The sequence below is a fragment of the Tachyglossus aculeatus genome, chromosome 16, assembly GCF_015852505.1.
Source record: "Tachyglossus aculeatus isolate mTacAcu1 chromosome 16, mTacAcu1.pri, whole genome shotgun sequence".
NCBI classification, from domain to species: domain Eukaryota; kingdom Metazoa; phylum Chordata; class Mammalia; order Monotremata; family Tachyglossidae; genus Tachyglossus; species Tachyglossus aculeatus.
In genome coordinates, this window is record NC_052081.1 from 14,811,768 (window position 1) to 14,837,502 (window position 25,735).

Here is a 25,735-nt window from a genome sequence, read left to right on the forward strand (position 1 = left end):
TGATAAATGATGGGAATTAATAATGGCACAGTTTTGTTTTAATAAGCAGTGTTTAACATGTCAAGGATGTGATCTTTACATCTCTGTGGGCAGCGAAGGAGGGATGACTCCATTTATCTTGAAAGCCCCTTTTCTCATCAAGTACACAGGGCTATTTCCTTTTCAGTTTCTGGGTTTTTGAGCCCTGAGTGAAGAGAGGTGTTATTAAAACAGTGTGGCCTAATAGAAAGAGCAAGGAACTGGGTGTCAGAGGATCTGGGTTCTAATCCAGACTCTGCCAATATCTGCTGTGTGATACCTCAGACAAGTCATTTAACTTCTCTATGCCTCAGTTCCCTCATCTGTAAAATAGGGATTAAGAATGGGAGCTCCATGTGGGACAGGAACTGCGTCCAACCTGATTAGCTTATCTACCCCCATTGCTTAGCACAGTGCCTGGTACATAAATACCATTTTTAAAAAATGATAAGCTAGACTATAAACTCCTTGTGGGCAGGGAACAAATCTGTCATATCGTAGTCCCCCAAGCGCTTAGTTCAGTGTTCTGCGCTAAGTAAGCACTCAATAAATACAATTGATCGATCAGTTGATATTCACTAAGCAGTCTCTGAGATTGGATGACCAGAGTTAGACACTGTTAATGATTGTGTCATGAATATTTTCATGCTCAGTCCTTCAAGGTTCAGCCATAAACAAAATATGAAATGCAAGTTCTATTCGGCATCTGTCCCATCACAACAGTCTCTCAGTCATTTTCGCTTCTCTCAGTAGGTTTTATGTGCTTGAAAACTGTGGTAGCACTAATTTGAAGGACAAAATTTTCCCTTTTGGATTCACCTCCTGTCTTTCCATTAAGATAAATTTGGATGTGTTTGATTAGATGCATTCTATCTCAGCACTTAGCTCAGTGTCCTGCTTGCAGTAGGAATTTAACAAATGTTATCACTACTACTGCTGCTACTAATGCTATTACCATGTTGTAGACTGCACTGTGGGAATTCTTGTGGGGTTGGGATGATCACCTGATATTCAAATCACTGAAGCAGCATATCCTAGTGGAAAGAGCGTGAGCCTGGAAGCCAGTGGACCTGGGTTCTAATTCTGTCTGCCAATTGCTAGTTTTGTGACCTTGGGCAAGTCTTTCAACTTTTGTGTGCTTCAGTTTCCTCAATTGTAAAGTGGGGATTCTATTCCTATTTTCCCTCCTACTATGACTGTGAGTCCCATGTGGGACGGGGACTATGTCCAACCTGATAATCTTGTCCTCGCCCCAGAGCTTAGAACAGTGCTTGACACATAGTAAGCGCTTAGCAAATACCAGAAAAGTAATAATATAATTCCTACTCTTGAAGAACTGAGTTGATCCAAGTGAGGGGACTGAATTGCTTACTCTCTGACTGGTTGATTGGAATTACCGCCACTCAGAAGGACAGCATCCAAAAACCAATATTTCAGGATTCTCATTCTGGTCACTTTCTATAAGTAGAGCTCACTTCACCTTTGTCCGCTACTGAAAAACCTCCATAACATCAATTCAGTTCAGTTCAATTCAGTTCAGTTCTTCATATCTGACAGCCAATTACTGTCCCCACCTTCAAAACCTTATTGAAGGCACATCTCCTCCAAGAGTAGGCCTTCAATTCCTCTTCTCCCACTCTCTTCTGTGTCATCCTGATTTGTTCCCTTTATTCCCCACCTCTCAGCCCCACAGCACTTATGTACATATCTTGTTATTTCATTAATGAATGTATTTATATTAATGTCTGTTTCCCCTCTTAGACTGTAATCTTATTGTGGGGAGGGAATGCGTCTGTTATATTTTTATATTGTACTCTCCCCAGTGCTTAGTGCAGTACTCTGCCCACAGTAAGTGCTCAGTAAATACGATTGATTGATTGATGATGGATCTCACATGACTCTCAGATTGAGCCCCAACCATCTGCTGCCTTAAAGGATCTTCTCCTGAATCATAAACACTTTCCCAGTATCGACCTGCAGGTTGTGGTCGATGGTGAGTCTCGGTTTACTAATGTTTTGGCGAGTTTTATGGTATCCGCCCATCAGTTCTACATTTTTAATATGCCTGCTAGCAATTATCTTCTAGTGGTCTGTACATGGAAAGCAATTTCATGGTGAGTAACTATTTCAAGGCACACCTTTTGACCCAGCCCCTTCACGGGACTGCGAGAGATGACACATGATGTTACTCCTTTCATAACTGAACACGTGCTTTTGGTGTAATATCGTTCATGGTAATAATAGCTGTGGTATTTGTTAAGTGCTTACTATGTGCCAAGCGCTGGGCTAGATACGAGATAATCAGGACAGACACAATCCATGTCACACCTGGAATATGGGAAGTATATGTAGTAGGTAGTAGGGGAAGCAGCATTGTGTAGTGAATAGAGCATGGGCCCAGAAGTTAGAAGATCATGAGTTCTAATTCCAGATCTGCCACTTTTCTGCTGTGTGACCTTAATCAATCAATCAATCAATCGTATTTATTGAGCGCTTACTGTGTGCAGAGCACTGTACTAAGCTCTTGGGAAGTACAAGTTGGCAGCATATAGAGACGGTCCCTACCCAACAGTGGGTCACTTCACTTCTCTGTGCCTCAGTTATCTCATCTGTAAAATGGGGAATAAGACTAGCCCTATTTGGGACAGGGACTGTAACCCGATTTGTTTGTATCCACCCCAGTGCTTACTATAGTGCCTGGCACGTAGTAAGAGCTTAACAAATACCATTATTATTATTATTATTATTACTACCTGAGGTTCACAGTCTAAGTGGGAGAGAGAACAGGTGCTTAATCTGTTGAGAAGCACTGTGGCGCAGTGGAAAGAGCACAGGCTTTGGAGTCAGAAGTCATGAGTTCAAATCCTGACTCCGCCAATTATCAGCTGTGTGATTTTGGGCAAGTCACTTAACTTCTCTGTGCCTCAGTTACCTCATCTGTAAAATGGGGATTAAGACTGTGAGCCCCCCATGGGACAACCTGATCACCTTGTAACCTCCCCAGCGCTTAGAACAGTGCTTTGCACATAGTAAGTGCTTAATAAATGCCATTATTATTATTATTATTATTAATAATAATCCCCATTCACAGATAAGGAAACTGAGGCTCAGGGAAGTTAAGTGACTTGTCTAAGGTCACAGAGCAGGCAAGTGCTGGAGCCAGCATTAGAACTCATGTCCTCTGATTCCCAGGCCTTTGATCTATCCACTAGATCACGCCTTCTTTTCAAATGGCAAAACTCACATTTATAAGTAATTCCCATTTGATACGATATAAACTAAGGCCCAATTCAAGTTGGCTTCTTAAAATTCAGAAGAGAAACCTTCCTTTAAGACATCCCCTCATTGAAAGCTAGCTAAGCAGACAAACTCCCAGGTAAGAAAGCCCACAGATATAAACCACACTTTCTGTACCCTTTTGAAATCTGTTAAAAACAAAATCCCTACCCTAACCCTATGTGTTTTCCATTCAGTTGATTTAACAATTCTAACTTTTAACCCTAAGTTTCTGATATCACTTTGACATTCTAAACTTTTAGCCCCGGGTTTCTGGTATCACTCTGATATTCTTAACTTTAGAAGATAAGCTCTATCTCTAGAGCCAGATAATTGTAATATGTTAAGCAATCAATCTATCAATGGTGTTTACTGAGGGATTATTGGGTGCAAAGTACTGTGTTATCCCCCTTCTAGACAGTGTGCTCGTTGGTGGGTAGGGACCCTCTCTATAAATTGCCGACTTGTACTTCCAAGCGGTTACAGTAAGAGCTCAGTAAATACGATTAAATGAATGAATATTAAGCACTTGGGAAAGTACAATACAACAGAGTTTGTAGAAAGGATCCTGGCCCTCAAGGAGTTAAGACTGATAGTTATTGAAGAATAGCAAAAAGGATCTCACCCATGGATAGATTTCCTGCTCTAATGAAATCTCTCTTAATCTGAATCATATCTGCCCTCAGAAAAATTGCACTAGGACCATAAAGGTGATTTTCATTGAAGAAAGAAGCTTAGATAAAATTCTTCCATCTCAGATAAGAAAAGAAGCTTTTATTCTCTGATACCCTTTCCATGCAGTTTCCAAGAAGGAGAAAAAAGAGTATTTAACATTCCACAGACATTCTCCTTCACATCCAGATAGCACAGGTATTTTTGTTCTCCATCCAGATTAAGAGGCAGTGAGATACTGAATAGAAGGCTAGCTTAGCTGAAACCGAAAGGGATTTTGGTTATTTCTTGAATGTCCATACATCACCCCTGAATCATTTTTCTATTCCTTTCCTTTTCTGTTCTGCACATGAACATCCTCGTCTTTACACCATTTTCTCATTTCCAGACAATAATACGTTTGTTTTGTAAACCCACCTGATATGGTGTGATAGAGGGTGTGAACTTTGCTAAACTCTCTCCTGCAGCCTTTCAAACTGACTTCCATACTTCACAGGTTCATCTGCCTTTTAAAAGTGAAGAAATATGCTTCCAAAAGCAAAATTTTATAGACTAACTCTCCCCCAAAAGACAGGGGGGAATAGAGAGCAGGAACAGTGTAACCCAGGTGTTGTGTCTGAAGAGGATTTTGTAGAACAGATGACTGTGGTCATCCTTACTGAGACATCTCTGCAAATGCCTTTATACCAGGGTGACTATTTGTCTGGTTTTCTGATAGACCCTTCTCTGTCTAGTACGAGTTGCCTAGTGGATAGAGCACAGGCCTGGGCGTCAGAAGGACCTGGGTTCTAATCCCGTTCTGCCACCTGTCTGCTCTGTGACCGTGGACAAGTCACTTCACTTCTCTGCACCTCAGTTCCCTCATCTGGAAAATGGGGATTAAGACCTGGAGCCCCTTGTGGGACAGGACTGTGTCCAACCTCATTAGCTTGTACCTGCCCCAGCACTGAGTAAAGTGCCTGGCACATAGTAAGCACTTGACAAATACCCTCTTGCCTCAGTTTTCCATGGCACAGAGGCAGGACTCATATTCAGAGAGACCTAGGAAGGGATGCATTGGCTCAAGGGAATGGGAAGGGAGGGTCAAGGGCTCTTTCAAAGAAATGCTCTTGGTTCAGTTGGACTTCCACGAAATGTTTCATAGAGCATTACGTTACATTGCATTCCTAGCATATGAGTCTCGGCATCTAGTATCCGCACAAATTGGCCAGAGCCTCCCTACGCACACCGTTGCTACTGCTGTCACTGCCATCTTCTCCGCTTTCTACTCTCTAGGAGTCCAGCCTCAATTTTTCTGCTTTTTCCCTCCCGCTGGATTTAGGCTCAGGAAAAGTACATAGGTATATATAGGTAAGAAGGCATAGCTTTCTTACTGAGGCTTCTCCCTCTCAGAAGCAGCATGGTGTATTGGATAGAGCATGGCCCTGGGAGTCATAAGGTCATGGGTTCTAGTCCTGGATCCACCACTTGTCTGCTGCGTGACCTTGGGCAAGTCACTTCACTTCTCTGTGCCTCAGTTACTTCATCTGTAAAATGGGGATTATGACTGTGAGCCCCATATGGGAAAGGGACTGTGTCCAACCCGATTTGCTTGTATCCACCCCAGCACTTAGTACAGTGTCGGGCACATGGGATGTGCTTAGCAAATACCATTATTCTTGTTATCATTACTATTTGTGCATTTCTTGTTCCTTGAGACTCCCTCCTGGATCAATCCTTTAAAATACTCATCAAGGCAGCCACCTAGGTAACTTGTCTTTTGGAAAGAGCGCATCCTCTTTCAAAATCCCTAAATTCCAGCCAGCGATTGGCAGAACTGGGATTAGAACTCAGGCCTCTGATTCCCAGGCCCGTGCTTTTTCCACTCCCAGGCCACACTGTTCCACAAACACAGTAGTTATTCCAGAGAGTGTTTCCTTTTGCTTCAAGGTAATAGTTCAGTGTCTGGCACAGAGCAAGCGCTTAACAAATACAGCGTGGTCTAGTGGAAAGAACACGGGCTGGGAGTCAGAAGTCCTGGGTTCTAATCCTGGTTTCCCTTTCCCACTGCGTGACGTTGGGCCCCAGTTTTCTCATCCATAAAATGGAGATTAAATACCTGATCTCCCTCATACCTAGACTGTGAGTCCCTTTGGGAACAGGGGCTTGTCCGAATGGATTATCCTATGTCTACCCTATGCTTAGTACCGTGCTTGGCATGCACTTGGCATGTAGTAAGCATTGAACAAATCCCATAATGATAATCAGTGTTATTATTGGCTCACTAAGCTGAAAGGGGCATCTAGAGAGTACCTAGTCCTTCCCTGGCCTCCAGGCAGGGAGTCAGCACTTATGATCCCAGGAAATCTCCCATTCAAACGGGAGCCAAGGCCAGGCCTGTTTAGCTCCTGAGATCAGATTAGATGGAGCTCATGCGGACGGGTGCCGCCAACTCTTTCACTGAAATTCACGTTTTCATAGAAGTTGACCAAACATGATCTTTGTTCAACTAAAGAAGCTTCTATTAACAGATTGTAGTCAGCTTTTAGATGAGCAAGCAAGAGTGTTGCTACAAGCCTATTTTCAGCTCTTCCAGCCAGAACTACAGTTTGCAAAATCAAAGGTCACCTCTTCTGCCCCAGGCTGAAACCCTCTCCCTCCCTCCCTCTTTCTCTCTCTCTCTCTCTCTCTCTCTCTCTCTCTCTCTCTCTCTCTTTTAATGCTTTTAATGGTGTTTGTTGGAGAGCTACAGAGAAGCATCATGGTGTAGTGGAGAGAGCACAGACCTGGGAATCAGAAGGTCATGGGTTCTAATCCTGGCTCCGCTACTTAATTAACTAATTAATGATAACATTTATTAAGTGCTTACTATGCGCAAAGCACTGCTCTAAGCACTGGGGAGGTTCCAAGGTGATCAGGTTGTCCCACGGGGGCTCACAGTCTTCATCCCCATTTTACAGATGAGGGAACTGAGGCCCAGAGAAGTGAAGTGACATGCCCAAAGTCACACAGCTGGCAATTGGCAGAGCCAGGATTTGAACCCCTGACCTTGGACTCCAAAGCCCGGGCTCTTTCCACTGAGCCACGCTGCTTCTCTTACTTGTCTGCTGTATGACCTTGAACAAGTTGCTTCACTTCTTTGTGCCTCAGTTAACTCATCTTTAAAATGGGGATTGAGGCTGTGAGCCTCACATGGGACAGGGACTGTAACCAACCCAATTTGCTTGTATCTGCCCCAGTGCTTAGTACAGTGCCTGGCACATAGGAAGCACTTAATAAATACCATTATTATTATTACTACTATGTGTCAGGCACTGTACTAAGTGCTGGGCTAGCTAATCAGTCAATCAGTGGTTATTTATTGAGCGCTTACTGTGTGCAGAGCACTTACTAAGTGCTTGGGAGAGTAAAGTATAACAGTTGGTAGACAAGTTCCCTACCCAAAATGAGGTAGAAACAAGTTAATCAGGCCAAACACAGTCCCTGTCCCACATGGAGCTCACAGTCTAAGTAGGAGGGAGAACAAGTATTGAACCCCCATTTTGTATTAAAGGAAACTGAGGCACAGAGGAGTTATCTCGCTGTCAACCTCTCGCCCATGTCCTGCCTCTGGCCTGGAACACCCTCCCTCCATATCTGACAGGGAATTACTCTTTCCCCCTTCAGTGCCTTAGCGAAAGCATATCTGCTCCCGAAGGCCTTCCTTGACTAAGCTCTTTCTTTTCTTTTCTTTTTTTTTGATAGCATTTATTAAGTGCTTACTATGTGCAAAGCACTGTTCTAAGCACTGGGGAGGTTACAAGGTGATCAGGTTGTCCCACAGGGGGCTCACAGTCTTAATCCCCATTTTACAGATGAGGTAACTGAGGCACAGAGAAGTTAAGTGACTTGCCCAAAGTCACACAGCTGACAACTGGCAGAGGAGTTTTCTTCAACTCCTTCCTATGTCATCCTGACTTGCTTTTATTCATCCCCTTCCCAGCCCCACAGCACTTATGTACATATCATAATTTATTTATTTATATTAATGTCTGTCTCCCCCTGTAGACTGTAAGCTCATTGTGGGCAGGGAATGTTTCTGTTATATTGTGATACTGTACTCTCCCAAGCATTCAATACAGTGCTCTCCACACAGTAAGCTCTGCACTCCAAAAGTAATGATGATGATGACATTTGTTAAGCACTTACTATGTGCCAAGCACTGTTCTATGCACTGGGGAAGATACGAGATAATCAGGTTGTCCCATGTGGTGCTCACATTTTACAGATGAGGGAACTGAGGACCAGAGAAGTTAAGTGACTTGCCCAAAGTCATACAGCTGACAGGTGGCAGAGCCAGGATTAGAACCCATGACCTCTGACTCCCAAGCCCATGCTCTTTCCACTGAGCCACGCTGCTTAATGGATAGAACATAGGCCTGAGAATCAGAAACTACCCAACAAATACCAGGATTAATTGAAAACGACACAGAGAAGTTATGCGTCTTGCCTAAGGTAACACAGCAGATCTTAGAAGACCTTGACTCCTAATGCCTTGACTCCTTATCATATGCAGTGCTGCTTTTCAGTTTTCACTTTTGATTCACTGATATGCAAAGTTGCTATCCTCTTTCTAGCTAAAATGTTTGTATATGGTCTGAGACACTGGAGACCAGCAACATTTTAGACAGATAAAAGGTGGGTTTCCACAGCAACCCATTTTTGTTCTTATTTAGGCTTTGGGGGTTTATGCTAATGATTTGATAATCATCAGCCTGAGAAAATGAAAAAAAAGCCACTGTAATCTCTCAAACTCTGTAATCTTTAAATCGGGGGCATCTTTCGATAGTATCAAAGAGTTCAAGATTATGCATTAAGTAAAACATCAATTTTAGAAAAAGACAAACACCTTTTCTGTACATTTTTTTTTGAAGATTCATGCATTGCATACCTAGTGGGCATCTGGGTGTTGAGTGAGGGATTTTACCTCGCCTTGATTACTGTAGGCCAAAATAGGAGGAACACCTTTCTGTCCTAATGGAAGGAGCATGGGCCTGGGAATCAGAAGACCTGGGTTTGAATGGCATTTTATGGCATTTGCTAATCGCTTACTATGTGCCAGACACTGTACTAAGCACTAGGGTAGATACAAGCTAATCAGGTTGGACCCAGTCCATATCCCTCATGGGGCTCACAGTCTTAATCCCCATTTTACAGACCAGGTAACTGAGGAGCAGAGAAGATAAGTGACTTGCCCAAGGGCATACAGCAGACAAGGGGTGAAGCAGGAATTAGAACCCATAACCTTTTAACTCCTAGGCCCATGCTCTATTCACTACATCCTTCTGATAAATTGTAGATAAAAAGGTTCTGTAGAGCCAAAATTACAAAGAGGGAAAGGCAGAATTCATAGTTCCTTGTGGCCAGGGATCAGGGACCTTGGCCACCGTGTTTATGTCATTGTACTCTCCCAAGTGCTTAGTACAGTGTTCTGCACAGATTAAGTGTTTGACAAATACCACTGATTGAGTGATTGATGAATCATGGTGCTGGGCAAAGATCATCCCTTCACATAGTTATGCTATCGAGATTCAAAGTTGATCCATTTGTCAGCTCTACCTACCGAGCACTCCTCTATGTGCAGAGCATCATACCAGGCATTTATGGAGTTGTAAAAGAAAGACATCGTCCTTGCCTTGGAAGAGATCTAATCACGTGGATTATCTTGCCTTGAAAAAATGGTGCTAAATCAGTGTATGACCAGGAGTGTATCATTCATTAGGCTTTTATCTGTAAAATGAGCATCCCACCTTGAATCAATCAATCAATCAATGGTATTTATTGAGTGCTTACTGTATGGAGAATACTGTACTTAATACCTGAGAAAGTACAGTATATTAGAGTTGGTGAAAATGACCTAGTCTCTAAGGTCATTGTAGATAGGAAATGTGTCTGTTTATTGTTGTATTGTACTCTCCCAAGCACTTAGTACAAAGCGTTGTACACAGTGAATGAATGAATGAGTGATCCCTGCCCACAAAGAGTTTGCAGTCTAGAGGTGCAGAGAAGATGCTTAAATAAATACAATAAATACAATTGAATAAATAAAAATAGGGGAAATGGCAGGATGTAAGGATATGTATATAAGTGTTGTAGAACTGAGGATGGGATGAATATCAAGTACTTAAAGAGTACAGACAGATCTCAGTTCATAGGCAACACAGAAGGGAGAAGAAGGAGGGAAAATGAGGGCTCAGTAGGGAAGGGGCTTTTGGTGGAAATATTATTTTAATAAGACTTTTAACGTGGGGAGAGTGTCACATGTGAAGGGGGAGGGAGCTTCAGGCCACAGGAAGGCGCTTGAAAAAGTGATGCTAAATCAGTTTTGTGACCAGGAGTGGATCAATTCATTAGGTTTTAATCTGTAAAATGAGAGTCCCACCTTGAATCAATCAGTCAATCGATCAGTGGTATTTATTGAGTGTTTACTGTGTGGAGAGTACTGTATTTAATACCTGGGAAAGTACAGTATATTAGGGTTGGTGAAGATGATCTAGACTCTAAACTCATTGTGGGCAGGGAATGTGCAGTCAATAGGTTGGTGGTAAGAAAGATAAGATTTAGGTAAAGAGATTAGGTTGGCACTAGAGGAGTGTAATGTGTGGGCTGGTTTGTAGAAGGAGGTTAGCCAGGTGAGGTTGGACGGGGAGAGCTGATGAGTGCTTTAAGATGATGCTAAGGAGTTTTTATTTGGTGCAGAGGAGGATGGGAAACCATTGGAGATTTTTGAGGAGTTGGGGATGTAGGCTGATTTTTTTTTTTTTTAGGAAAATGATCCAGGCAGCCGAGTGAAGTATGGACTGAAGAGGGAAGAGATTGTAGGCAGGGAGATTAGAGAGGAGGCTGATGCAATAATCGGGGCGGGATATGATAAGTGCTTGCACCAGCATGGTAGCAGTTTCCATGGAGAGGAAAGTGTGAATTCTAGAGATGTTGTGAAAGTTAAAGATGACGGTAGATTTGGTGACAGATTGAATGGGTGAGCTGAATGAGAAAGATCAGTTTCTTTACGGTATTTGTTAAGTGCTTACTATGTGTCAAACACTGTTCTAAGCACTAAGGTAGATAGAGGTGAATTAGGTTAGACAGAGTCCCTGTCAATCAATCAATCAATCAGTCGTATTTATTGAGCGCTTACTGTGTGCAGAGCACTGTACTATGGGGCTCACAGTCTTAGCTCACAGTTGAAGATGATGCCTAAGATATGAGCTTGTGAAACAGGGAAGATAGCTGTCTACAGGAGCAATGAATGATCACCTCATTTTAAATTGCCAAAATGCTATCTTGAATTTACTGATGATGTGTCTATCCCGGGAAACAGCAGGGCCTTGTAGGAAGAACCTGGAAGTCGGAAGATCTGGTTTCTAGTTCTGACTCAGCCATTTGCCTGCTGTATGACCTTGGATAAGTTACTTAGCTTCTCTGTGCCTCAGTTTCTTCCTCTGTAAACTGGGGATCCTGTTCTTGCTCCTACTTAGATTGTGAACCTCAAGGGGGGTAGAGACTGTGTATCGTTTTGTCCATAAAGTAAAGCGTTACTTAAATATCTGTTCTAAGATTCCTTTTGTATTGATTTGGTGCAGTTGACACCCCTGATCCCTATGTGGAACTTTTCATCTCTTCGACCCCGGACAGCAGAAAACGAACGAGACACTTCAACAATAATGTGAACCCCGTGTGGAATGAAACTTTTGAATTCATTTTGGATCCCAACTTGGAGAATATTTTGGAGGTAAATTGAAAAAGGAGATGGATTGCCAAGGTGCATGTTACTGAACTAGTCACCAGAAGGTGCTGTGAATGATTCATTCATTCATTCACTCATTCATTCAGTCATATTTATGGAATGCTTACTGTGTGCAGAGCACTGTACTAATTGCTTGAAAAGTACAATTCAGCAATAGAGACAATCCTCTTTGCAGCTTTGTCTGAAGGTTTGACTGGTTATTGCATGAGAGTTACCAGTCCTGTCTTTATCTCCCACCACTCATTGTGGGCAGACCTCTGCCAATTGTCAGCTGTGTGACTTTGGGCAAGTCACTTAACTTCTCTGTGCCTCAGTTACCTCATCTCTAAAATGGGGATTAAGACTGTGAGCCACCCGTGGGACAACCTGATCACCTTGTAACCTCCCCAGTGCTTAGAACAGTGCATTGCACATAGTAAGCACTTAATAAATGCCATTATTATTATTATTATTACCAAGCAATAAAAACTTGGAGAGGCAGCACAGCATGGTGGATAGAGCATGGAACTGGGAGTCAGAGGACCCAGCTCTACCACTTGTCTGCAGTGTGACCTTGGGTAAGTCATTTAACTTCCGGTGCCTCGTTACCTCATCTATAAAATGGGGAATAAGACTGTGAGGCCCATGTGGGAATGAACTGTGTCCAATCTGATCATCTCGTCTTTACCCCAGTACTTAGAACAGTGCCTGACGCATAGTAAGAGCTTAACAAGTACCACAATAATTTTTTTAAAAAATCCTACGCTCTGTACTTAAATTTAAACCTCAGGGTAGCGAGTCTGAGGCTGACTGCTCTTACACTTTTTGGCTGACAGTTTTCCCATGAGTAGTTGAAGCATCATGATTCAGTGGCGATCACCTCTGAGAAGAGATTTTCTTCAGATAGTTATGACTCTGGTTTCCAGCAGAAGAAGTGGGAGGGAATTGAAAAGAGAGTTTCTCTGCCTTAGCATTGCTCATGTCCTCTCTGGGAGATAGGGGTGACGGGAATGCAAATTCAAATATAGTAAAATGACCTTGGGCAAATCACTTAATCTCTCTGGGCCTCAGTTATCTCATCTGTAAAATGGAGATTAAGACTATGCATCCTGTGCGGGTCAGGGACTGTGTCCAACCTGACAACGTTGTATCTACCCCAGTGCTTAGTACAATGCCCGGCACATAGTAAGTGCTTAACAAATACCCTGCAAAAAATGTATCTTTTTCAAATTGTGACCATCCTCTTTAATTTTGCATGGAAAGGAATAATAATTATACTATGTGTTAAGGGCTTACTATATGCTCAACACAGTACTAAATGCAGTGTTAGACACAATACAATAGAACGGTGCCTGACACATGGTGAGTACTTAATAAATACCATTAAAAAAAATCAGCTCAAACATGGAGCTCCCAATCTAAGTGGAAGGGAGGCAAAGACATGATAGGTGACTCGCCCAAGGTCATACAGCATTCAAATTGTGGATCTAGCTTTCCCAGTCCCTAATCTACATTTCCTTATACACTGCTACTTTTCTTGTCTATAATTCATTTTAATGTCTGTCTCTCCCACTAGCTCCTTTAGGGCAGAGATCGTGTCTACCAAATCTGTTATACTGTACTCTTTCAAGCACTTAGAACAGTGCTCTGCACATAGTGAGTACTCAATAAATACAATCGCTCGATTGTTTGGGAGAGGCTGCGGGGACTCAAAGGAATATGGAAATGCCTCCGCACTCTCTTCAACAAAACATCTAATATCATGCTCTCTTCTCTCCTTTGTTGAAAGACAACCTAGCAATCATTCAATTGTTGTTATCATTAATGGTATTATTTATTCATTTATTTTTATGGTATTTGTTAAGTGCTTACTAGTTGTCAGGCACTGCACTAAGCACTGGGGTAGATACAAATTAATCAGGTTGGACAAAGTTCCTGTCCCACTTCGGACTCACAGTCTTAATCCCCGTTTTACAGATGAGGCAACTGAGGCACAGAGTACTGAAAGTGACTTGCCCAAGGTCACACAGCAGACAAGTAGCAAATACAGGATTAGAACCCAGGTCTTCCTGATTCCCAGGCCCATGCTCTATCCACTAGGCCACACTACTCATTATTGAGCACTTTCTGTATGCAGAGCATGGTACTAAACACTTGGAAGAGTACAATACAACAGAGTGGGTAGTCAGGTTCTCAAAGAACAATTAAGCAGTCTCATTCATGTCTTACCCAAATACAGGAAACCCAAGCAAGTTGTTAAAGGGATTCATTAAAACCCAGCAGTAAATAAAATTCAGAGAGTTGTGTTCTAATTTTTCCCTTCTACAGATTACTTTAATGGATGCCAACTATGTGATGGATGAAACACTGGGCACAGCAACATTCCCAATATCCTCCATGAAAGTCGGAGAGAAAAAAGAAGTTCCCTTCATTTTCAATGCTGTAAGACCCTTAATGGATTTCATAACCTTGCTTTGGATTTTACATGTGGCAGATTGAAATATATCAAGATGTGGGAGTCAAACAGGATCTGAAATTGATTCGCACATGCCATCTGGGTGATATTATCGTTGATTATTTTTAGTAAGTCTCTAAACTTCTTCAGTAGTAGCATCCTCAAGGTCTCGGTGAAGAAATGTTCATCCATTAGCTGGACCAAATACAGTGCCAAAGGCTCAGTATATACTCAATAAATTATATCTCTACTGAGATGTTTTCCCAACTAAGCCCGCATTTTCCCTATCCAACCTTCCCCTCTGCTTCACCAATAATAATAATAATAATAGTATTTGTTAAGACCTTACTATGTGCCAAGCACTGTTCTAAACACTAGGGTAGATACAGTGTAATCAGATTGTCCCACGGTGGCTCGCTGTCTTAATCCCCAATTTCCAGATGAGGTAACTGAGGCACAGAGAAGTTAAGTTACTGGCCTAAAGTTACACAGCTGCCAGGTGGCGGAGCTGGGATTAGAACCCACATCTTCCGACTCCCAAGCCCGTGCTCTTTTCTATGAATTTGACTGTGCACCTTGATATTCACCCCAGTCCCAAGGTATTTATTTATTTATCCTTATAATCTACCGTTTCCTATAGATGTAATTCATTTTGATGTCTTTCTCCTGTAAACTGCAAGGTCCTTGTGGTCAGGGAGCATGTCTGCCAGCCTAATTCTACTAAAGCACTTAACACAGTGCTCTGCACACAGTAAGTGCTCAATAAACACAATTGAATGAATGAACATAATTGTATTGCACTTTCCCAATTGCTTAGTACAGTGCTGATGCACAGGAAACATAAAATACCATTGATTGCTTGTATAATTGATTCAGCACTCACTTCTCAGTATTTTGGGGGATGGCTAAAATCAGATTCATGGAGCTGGGTGTGTTTATTACCCGTCTGCATTTTGTAATTCCACAGAGTTAAATTTAGATATTCTTCCAAATATGGAAAAATGGGGTTCCTTTAAAAAAGTCTAATAACATTATAAGTTGTGGATTTGATTAACTATAATTAAGTTCAGATCTTGTTTTTCTTGAGGAATTCATTGGAACAAAGTTTGGGTAATTCCTTTAATGTGAGTAAATCACATATCAGTACAAAACAGATGCTCTGTAATTGTCCACAGTGAAGAAGAGAAAGGCAGTCAGTGCGTTAGGAAAATATAAGTGGTGGGAGGAGGTTTTTCGGAAGAGGTGACCTGCTTCTGTAACCACCAAACAGCTAAGAGAGGCAGATATTCCCAACCTAGCACTCAGGTTTCTGGGAATAACCATCAGAAATCTCACTCTTGTCCTTTCCCTAGCCTAGTCCCACAGCTAGAATCAGATCAAACCTAAGTGTTGAATCTCCAGAACCCATGGTATGATTAAACCCCCCCCCCAAAAAAAAAACACCAAAAACTCATGCAATAAGCTAACACAGTGAATTTATTTCAGAGTGTGAATGTCTTAAAGAGTCTCCAATGTAATAAAACCGGTATTTGTTAAATATTCATGGGCAGGGAATGTGTCTACCAATTCTGCTATATTGTACTCTTCCAAGCACTGAGTACAGTGCTCTCTGCACACGGTAAGTACTCAATAAATACTGTTGATTGGTAGATTGCAGAGTGATGTGGGAGATGCTATACAATCTTAGACTCAGTCCCTGTCCCACATTGAGGTCACAGTCAAAGAGGGAGGGAGAATAAGCATTTAATCCTCATTTAACAGATGAGGGAACTAAGACACAGAGCAGTTAAGTGCCTTGCCCAAGGTCAATCATTCAATCTCGTATTGAGTTTTTACTGTGTACAGAGCACTGCACTAAGTATTTGGGGGAGTACAATACAGTGGAGTTGCTAGACTAGTTCCCTGCCCACAAAGAACTTAAATCTAGAAGGGGAGACAGACATTCATAGAAATAAATAAATTATGGATAGGAACGTAAGTGCTGTGGGGCTGAGGGTGGAGTAATTTCCACAGGAGATGTGACAAATCTGGAATTAAGACCCAGGTCCCTGGATTTCCACTAGGCTGAGATGGAAGCCAACTGAGTGCCTTGTTTAAAATGGCCATTTTTATCTTTTTTTGAAAACACACTTTCTGGAGTGAGTCATTGTAGTAGTCTTTATTATGTTTCATAAATAGTACCCCCCAAATACCTTCCTTTACTCTGGGCTGCTGTGGGTTGGGGGGAGGAAGGAAAGATACAGAGAAAACTCTCCAGGAGATTTTTGCTGTGGAAACCTCTCCTGCGTAGTTGCCTTTGTGGTAAGTGGCTAGCAATCTACTGTTGGCTTCCATGACAAAACCTCCATGAAGCATTCGGTTTTTCTATTTCCTTGGGTGGTCTCTTTAAACAAGTGTGTACTTGTGTTGAGCACTTGTGGTCTTGAAGATATGGGTTGGGCCTCCTCATAATTTCATATTTTAATCATCTCTGCACTCTATGACACACGGAACATGATTTTGAAGCATGATAAAATGGAAAAAAATCCATTTCCTTCCCTCCAACTATTTCCTTTGCTTAGGTGTGTAACCCCCGGAGCTAAAGACAGATTTTCTACATTCCTGAATTGAAAACAGGTTGCATAATATTTTTTTATGTGTATGTGAGAGAGTAAATAGTATTACTTCATACCTCTTCTTGCAGGAGTCCTTTACAGACATTAGGCAAACTCTTAGTTATGAACTCAACCTTCCGTTTATGGGTATCCATCTTCCCCAAACCCATAACCCTCTACCTAGTGTCAATACAGGGGCTGTATTTCTGAAGGGCTTTAAAATGCATAAAACTTGTGTTGTGATACTCACATTTTACTGACAGCACTGACATGCGTACAAATTTGGATATATTGTGTTGTATTTAGACAGATGCATACTGTCTAAATTCTGTATCCTCTCATGAATCTCCTCATCTCTAGAAAACAGTGGGAAACCAAAGCCTCATGATTTATTCAGACTAGCCCAGGGACCTGAGTTTGCAGAGTTCAAAGTGAGTCAGTGGGCACCTTCAAGAAGGTGGTGTGTTCTTCAGTAAGAAGATAGCCAGAGGAAGGAGTAGAGACAGCAAGAGAGAGCCGGCAAGTGGCATAAAGCAAGAATGACAGAACGAAAAGCAAAAGAGAGTTAAATAGGAAGGAAATAGGCAGAGAAGGAAAGAAAGAGAGAGGAAAAGAGGGAGGAGGAGACTTAGGCAGAAAAGAAAAGGTAAGAGACAGGGAGGCAGCGAGATCTAGAAAGATTAGGGTGGCAGGATATTGTTCAAAATGTTGTGAATGTCCAGAATCAAAATATTCAGTCAATATGCCCACTTTGCCTGAAAAGCATGGTATTTTAAAAATCCAATATACATACTGTCTCATTCAAACTGTTTTAATCTTCCCAAGTATTTTAATGATCAAATTGTCTTCATCATCATCTGCTTTGGGAGATGGCCTACAGCTGGTCTTGGGAATAAACACTGGTTCACAAAACATAAAGAGAATCAGTATGTGCCTGAAAAAAACCAAAAACCTAAAAGAAAACATCCAATCATAGGTTTCAGAGAAGTGCGACGTAGCCTGCTTTACCTTTCCATTCCCCTTTCCTTTGCTCCTTTACAGGAAACTTTGTTGGGGGAGATCTGAGTCAGTTTGCTAGAAGCAAAACTACTAAAATGGAGAGTGGTAGGATGCAGTGGGGAATTGGTAGAAAGAGGAAAGATGAAGAATGAAAAAAAGCTGAACTAGAGCAGTACCAGGGGTGCAAGCGTCAGAAATCATGAACAAGGTCTGTCCACCACAGTGTGGCCTCACCCGCTCAGTTCCACTTTTCCCTGATTCCTACTCTGGTCTTTGCTGCCTCCCATTTTGTGTTGTTCCCCTTTGAATCTCATTTGAATCTGAATCAGAGAAGATAGAGAAGCTCAGGAGTCAGGGTTCAGCCTTTGGGTCTCCTTACCTAGACTGTAAGCTCATTGTGGGCAGGGGAGATATCAACCAACTCGAACCGTACTCTTCCAAAGTGCTTAGTACGTTGCTGTGCACATAGTAAATGAGGAGGAGCGTGGTCTAGTGGAAAGAGAATGGGCCTGGGTGTCCGAGGACCTGGGCCCTAATCCTGGCTTCGCCACTTGTCAGCTGTGTGATGTTGGGCAAGTCTCTTAAGTTGCCTGTGCCTCAGTTACCTCATCTGTGAAATGGGGATTAAGCCTGGGAGCCCCATGTGAGACAGGGACTGCGTATCTCCTCAGCGCTTAGTCCAGTGCCTGGTACGTAATAAGCTCTTAACAAATACTGTTGAAAAAATACCACTGATGGACTAATTTGGTTCCTTTTCTGTCCTCGAGTGGGAGGAGCAATATTATGTGCCCTTCAGTTAAAGGAAATACTCTGATTGAAGGGAAGTTCTCATTCGAACATATATCCAGGACTTATCCTATAGTTTTTAGGAACACAGCCACCTTAAGGAATTAAATCGTCCCCTTAAATTCAATACCAGGCATCTTTCCCAGGCTCAGTATAAGTTTTCCTTCTTATTCAGAGCAGGGAGCCAGATGCTACTCCTGTTGCCAGAAAGGGAGTTTCTGGAAAAAAGCTAGGCATATATGCTCCAGGCATATATTGTACCTGTCAATTTCACAACAAGAAAATGAGGGTGATATATACCGTCCAAAGGGTAGGAAGTTAGTGAACCAAGATTTCTGAATCAATGTCTTCCACTCCCATTCCTCCCCATGCACAGTTCGTTTTACTCTTTTTCAGTTTCCTGCATCCTCTCACACTGCAGTAGTAAGGCGTGGGCAGACCCTTGGGGGAAATCCTGGGGACCCAGACCAACCCATCTCTCACCATGCATTGCTGGTTGACTTAAGGGAGACAGTACTGACATGGGCCCATCAGTTCAAATCACTCAATTAACTTTTTTAATGCAATTTTGGATTTGGTTAAGTCCTTCTAAATGTATTGAAACGAAGTGACAATTAATAAAGTTAGAAGTTCTTCTTAAAATAATAATGATGGCATTTATTAAGCACTTACTATGTGCAAAGCACTGTTCTAAGCGCTGGGGAGGTTACAACGTGATCAGGTTGTCCCACAGGGGGCTCACAGTCTTCATCCCCATTTTACAGATGAGGTAACTGAGGACCAGAGAGGTAAAGTGACTTGCCCAAAGTCACACAGCTGACAGTTGGCGGAGCTGGGATTTGAATCCCTGAACTCTGACTCCAAAGCCCGTGCTCTTTCCACTGAGCCACACTGCCCGCTTATGACATAATGACACTATGCTGGATTGCAGGAAGCTATCCAAACATCCAGTCCAGAATTCCGTCTCAAACAGAGGCAAATAATATTTGGAAGAACAGTGTTATGGTTGTTTCTTTAACATCCCACCTAATGGTTAGGGATAGACCGCCTAACATAACCAGCTTTTCTCTCTACTTTCCTCTCATCCATAGGTTTATCCAAATCCTCTAGAATTCATATCTGTATTTGATCTGAATGATCTTCTGTGATAATAATGTTCAAGTGGTGGGAATGTGTTTCCTTCTGTTTATTTTGATCCTACCACCTTCAGGCTTCCGAGAATACTCCTTGTCCTAATTGTACATCATTCTTGTTTCTCCTTCCTCCATCACTTTGCCCGTGCCATTCCCCTGGTTTGCACCCCGTCCCTTCTCAAATTAGACAGATGACATCTCCAGCAACATTCAAATATTCCTGAAATCCCATTACCTCCCAAAATCAATACATCAGTGGCATTTATTGGGCACTTACTGTGTGCTGAGCACTTAACTACGCAATTGCAATAGAGTAGGTAGAGTGGGTTTCTTCTCCCTGCCCTCAGCAAAACAAACCGATTCATTTCCAGCATTCCCAAACATATAAACCTACCAGTAGCCTTTGTGTATGTGTTTAATGTATATTTTTAAAATTATTCTAAAATGTGTTCTCCCTGCCTTCCCTGTTTAAGTGTAAGCTCCTCAATTTGAGAGAACTTATAACTTTCCCTGTAGACTATAAGTTCCTTGTGGATAACCCTATTGTACTGTACACTCCCAAGCACATAGGACAGTATTCTGCAGACAGCAAGTGCTCACTGCATACCATTGATAATAGAGAAGCAGCGTGGCTCAGTGGAAAGAGCCTGGGCTTTGGAGTCAGAGATCATGGGTTCAAATCCCGACTCCGCCACTTGTCAGCTGTGTGATTTTGGCCAAGTCACTTAACTTCTCTGTGCCTCAGTTCCCTCATCTGGAAAATGGAGATTAAGACTGTGAGCCCTCCATGGGACAACCTGATCGCCTTGTATCACCCCTAGTGCTTAGAACAGTGCTTTCTGCATAGTAAGGGCTTAATAAATGCCATTATTATTGTTATTATTAAGTGATTACTAAAAGTGATTGTAAGAAGCAGCGTGGCTCAGTGGAAAGAACCCAGGCTTTGGAGTCAGAGGTCAAGGGTTTGAATCCTGGCTCTGCCACATGCCTGCTGTGTGACCTGGGGCAAGTCACTTCACTTCTCTGAGCCTCAGTTACCTCATCTGTAAAATGTGGATTAAGACCGTGAGCCCCACATGGGACAACTTAATCACCTTCTATCCCCTAGCGCTTAGAACAGTGCTTTGCACATAGTAAGCGCTTAACAAATGCCATCATTATTATGTGCCCTGCTCGATCGTAGCCTGAGGGTCCATTTCAGGGAAACTAAGTGAATGATGGTTGCTGGATGAATCAGAGAATAGGTGGCTTCTTATGCTTTCTGCCGCACTGTTAGACTCGTGCCCTTCTCCTAACACCAGTAGGCAATGGTGTCTTCTTACCTAGCTCAGTTAAGTGGGGATTCCAATTAGTAGAAAATAGCATGTATTGAGTGCCCATTGAGGAACTAGTTCTGTACTAGGCCCTTGAATGAGCGGTAGATTTGAATGGGCTTCAATTAGGTGTATTCATAGTGTATTTCCTTTCAAGTCACTTTCCTTCCTTCCTTCATTCATTCAATTGTATTTATTGAGCACTTACCTTGTGCAGAGCACCATACTAAGTGCTTGGGAAGTACAATTCGGCAACACATAGAGCTGGTCCCTACCCAACAATTGGCTCAGAGTCTAGAAGGGGGAGACAGACCATGAACCAAAACAAATGGACAGGTGTCAATACCATCAGAATAGATAAATAGAGTTATAGATATATACACATCATTAATAAAATAGAGTAATAAATATGTGCAAATATACACAAGTGCTGTGGGAGGGGAAGGGGGTAGGGCAGAGGGAGGGAGTGGGGGTGATGAGGAGGGGAGGAGGAGCAGACGAATGGGGGGATTAGTCTGGGAAGGCCTCTTGAAGGAGGTGAGCTCTCCTGCTTTTTCTCTTTGTGTTGACTTTAGTGCAACTTGTGGTTTCTCTTGGGTCACCCTTGCCCCAATCCAGATTCCTGAGGGTAAGAAGGTCAACCTGCAATTGCCTGAGACAACTCACTGCCTTCTAAAGGACAAGGGAAATGCCAGCCCTTTGAAATTAGGCAGGACGGGACATCTGAGTCCCTCGTGACTCTGCCTTCCTTTTATAGAATGAATTTGGTTTGGTGAATTAAAAAACAACAACAACAAATCCCCAATCATCCGAAAGGGTGAACCTATCATTACCCCAGCCCAAGTGTCTCCGTATCCTTTTTTCAAGAAGTTAAAAATACCCACGTCTCACGAGGACTACGGAGCTTTACCTTTTTAGGCTGACCGTTGTCTTTCATTTCTTCTCCTCCATGACTCAGAAATGAGAGTCATTCAGGAATGAGGCTGCGTGGTCATGCTGTCTCTAGGGTTCGTGCTGACTGCCTACTAAGCGTACTAAGCGCTTGGGAGAGTACAATATGACAGAGTTGGTAGGCACGTTCCCTGCCCATTATGAGCTTAGAGTCTAAAGAAGGACTACAGAGATCTTCTGGCATGAGGAAGTGGGAGAGCGGGAAGGGTCGTGGATTTGTCTCGGTGCTTCCATGTGTCATTCATTCAATCAATCACATTTTTTGAGCACTCACTGTGTGCAAAGCACCGTTCTAAGCATTTGGCAGAGTAAACAACTAACAGACACATTTCCTGCCCACAACTAGCTCACAGTCTCAAGCAGCATGGTGTAGTGGACAGAGCCCAGGCCTGGGCTTCAGAAGGTCATGGGTTCTAATCCTACCTCTGCCACTTGTCTGATGTGTGATCTTGAGCAAGTCACTTAGCTTCCCTGTGCTTCACTTACCTCATCTGTAAAATGGGGATTGAGACTGTGAGCACCGTGTGGGACAGGGACCTTGTCCATCCCTATTTGCTTGTATCCACCCCAATGCTTATTACAGTACCTGGCTCATAGTAAGCCCTTATTATTAAGTGCCATCGAGTCGCTTCTGATTCATAGTGACTCTTTGGATATATTTTCTCCAGAAACGTCCTGTCTGCTGCCATACTCCGTAACTTTACTAACTGTTCTTCCATTATCACTGTTGTGGTTTCCAGCCATCTAGCTGCTGGTCTGCCTCTTTCACGTTTTTCCTGGACTTTTCCTAGCAATAGTGTCTTTTCCAGAGAATTAGCCCTCCTGATGATGTGTCCAAGATATACTAATCTAAGTCGAGTCATTTGGCTTTCCAAAGACCACTTTGGTTTAATTTGCTCCAAAACCCATTTGTTTGTTTTTCGAGCAGTTCATGGTATTTGCAGTAAGCACTTAACAAATACCATAATTATTATTATTAGAGACAAGCTCACATTCATTGTGCCTCATGATTGAAACAACTCTCCCAGGTTCTGTTCTCCAGGGCTGGCCAGGGTTAAGAGAGTGTCACTGGCGAGGGAGACAGAGACTGTGGCAGTTTAGTGAGTGGCATCCAGTCTATAAACGCCCCACTTCCATCTCTCCAATGAATCAATGGGATTTATTGAGTGGTTAGCGTGTGTCAAGCCCTATGCTAAAGTGCTTGGGAGAATATTACAGCAGTTGGTAGACACGTTCTCTGCCTACGACAGGCTTACGGTCTAGACCGATATTTCATGGTCTCCTCAGCCCCTTTTCGACAGGACTCTGGACAACTCTGGGCCCGATTCCGTAGGCTCACTGCTCCACCCCGTGAACAGGCCTCTGAGAAATGCAGGAGGGGAGGGAGGAGAAAGGGGGGCTGAGGACTCAGGCTTCTGCCCTGACTGATCTCTCCTCTCCTCTTCACTGCTTTGTCTGGGGCAGATCTCCAGGGGGCCATCTGACGGTTCTGCAGGTATTGATAGTATTATTATTACTACTACTTCTACTAATGATAATAATAATTGTGGTGTTTGTTGAACACTTACTATATGCCAAGCGTTACACTAGGCACTGGGGTAGAACCTTTTACCGATCATTTGTTTTAGAATGCTGAAAATTAATGTGCAAGCTAAGCTTCCCACTGTTGAAGCATGAAGGTGGGAGAACTCACTAAGGCTTTGAGGAAAGGTAAGAGAAAGGGAATATAGTGTGAGATCAAGCCTAAATGCCGCTATCGTCATCACCTGCGGTATTGAGCATCTATTGTGTGCAGCTTAGCTTTTTGTACTACATAGTAGTTGTTGTTGTCTGATGCTGTAGAGTCGTGTCTGACCCATAGCGACTCCATGGATACATGTCTCCCAGATACCCCGCCCCCCACCCAGTCCCAACACATCTGCAATCGTTCTAGAATTTTCTTGGTAAAAATATGGAAGCGGTTTACCATTGCCTCCTTCCATGCAGTAAACTTGTCTCTCCACTCTCGACTCTCTCCCATGCTGCTGCTGCCCAGCACAGGTGAGTTTTGACTTGTAGCAAATTGCCTTCCACTTCCTAGCCACTGCCCAAGCTAGGAATGGAATGGGAATGCCTCTACTACTCCCTCCCATAGTCAAGACTGGTAGAGTAATGGAAACTCTTCAGGTGCGACCCTGGGAGATAACTATATAGTACAGGTAAAAAACACAATTCCTGCCCTCGAGGAGTTTACAGACTAGGCGGGAGAAAAGCAGTCAGGAATTGCTAAATACATGACAGCTAAGTTCAATTTTTAAAAAATGTTGCATTCAGGAACTAGGCCCATTCTTGCCAATAACCTCCTGCTTTCCATCTGGCTGACAACCGAGCTAGAGAAGATGGATCTAAATAGCAGGTGATGGGTTGGGATTTAGGCTAGACATAAAGAAAACTATCTCTTCTATGAGGATGGGGAAATCCCAAATATGCTTCTAAAGTGTAGCATAAGGAGATCTTTAAAAAGTATGTGTGGAGGGGGGGAATCCTTTCTTTGTCAGAGAGTTTAGGTACAGTCTTACATAGAGATAAAGTGATGTACTCTTACGATCTTTCCCATTACGTCTCCCTCTTAAGAGCCCATGAATCTCCAGCATTATTTACAGTGCTACTGTCTGTTGTGTGACCTTGGGCTCTGCTCCTCAGTTACCTCATCTGTAAAATGAAGTTTAAGACTGTGAGCCCCATGTGGAAAATGGACTGTGCCCAACTTAATTACCATGTATCTACCCAAGCACTTAGAACACTGTCTGGGAAATAGTAAGTGCTTAAGAAATAGCATTTAAAAAACAAAAGAACAAAAAAACCCCGCAATTGTCAACCCCTGTGCTGTGGAGCAGAGAACAAAAAGCTTATTTGGCCAGGAAGACCCAACCCCGATAAAGTATCCTACTTTTAAAAACATTGCTTTATAGGTCTTGTATACACACGAGGTTAACTTTTGGCAAGCACTTGAAAAGAAATGATAGCACAAATTGTCTTTGAAAATCCAGTGCTTCCTAGCCAAATTACTTCATGGCTTCCAGGACAACACGGTGTTGCTTCTTGGGTGAATGCAGAATATTTACTATATAAGGGATGAGACTATTTCCTTTTCAAAGTCCAGCCCTCTTGTTCTTTCAGTAATGTCTCCTTTGTTTTTCCCATCTTGAACTAGAGAGTTCAAGGAGAACCTATTCCTAGGGGTTTCTTAGCAAAAGGAGAAAAGGCCAAATAACAAGTTGGACCAAAGTGTTCGAGAGTATATGAAAGATGGTGGCTATTGTCCTATAATAATAATAATAATAATTGTGGTATTTATTAAGTGCTTTCTATGTGCCTGGCACTGTACTGAGTGCTGGTGTGGATACAAGCAAATTGGGTTGATCACAGTCCCTGTCCCACATGGGACTCACAGTCTTAATCCCCCTTCTACAGAAGAGGTAACTGAGGCACAGAGAAGTAAAGGGACTTGCCTAAGGTCACACAGCAGAAAAGTGGCAGAGCTGGAATTAGAACTCAGGTCCCGACTCCCAGGCCCATGCTGTATCCAGTAGACCATGCTGCTTCTGTATATGATAATAATAATAATAATAAGGACATTTGTTAAGTGCTTACTTTGTGCGAAGCACTGTTCTAAACGCTATGGGGGGGATACAAGGTGATCAGGTTGTCCCACATGGGGCTCACAGTCCTAATCCCCATTTTACAGATAAGGTAACTGAGGCTCAGAGAAGTTAAGTAACTTGACCAAGGTCACACAGCAGACATGTGGCAGA

The 25,735-nt window shown here is 42.7% G+C and overlaps 1 protein-coding gene across 2 annotated transcripts in view; it reads left to right on the top strand.

The window, feature by feature from the left end:
* PLA2G4A (phospholipase A2 group IVA) overlaps nt 1-25,735 on the top strand; it is a 124,983-nt gene that overhangs the window by 46,571 nt on the left and 52,677 nt on the right. For both annotated transcript variants that reach the window (XM_038758438.1, XM_038758439.1), the window contains exons 4-5: nt 11,568-11,716; nt 14,039-14,152. In XM_038758438.1, coding sequence (XP_038614366.1) covers nt 11,568-11,716; nt 14,039-14,152 — 263 coding nt within the window. The remainder of the gene's footprint in view (nt 1-11,567; nt 11,717-14,038; nt 14,153-25,735) is intronic.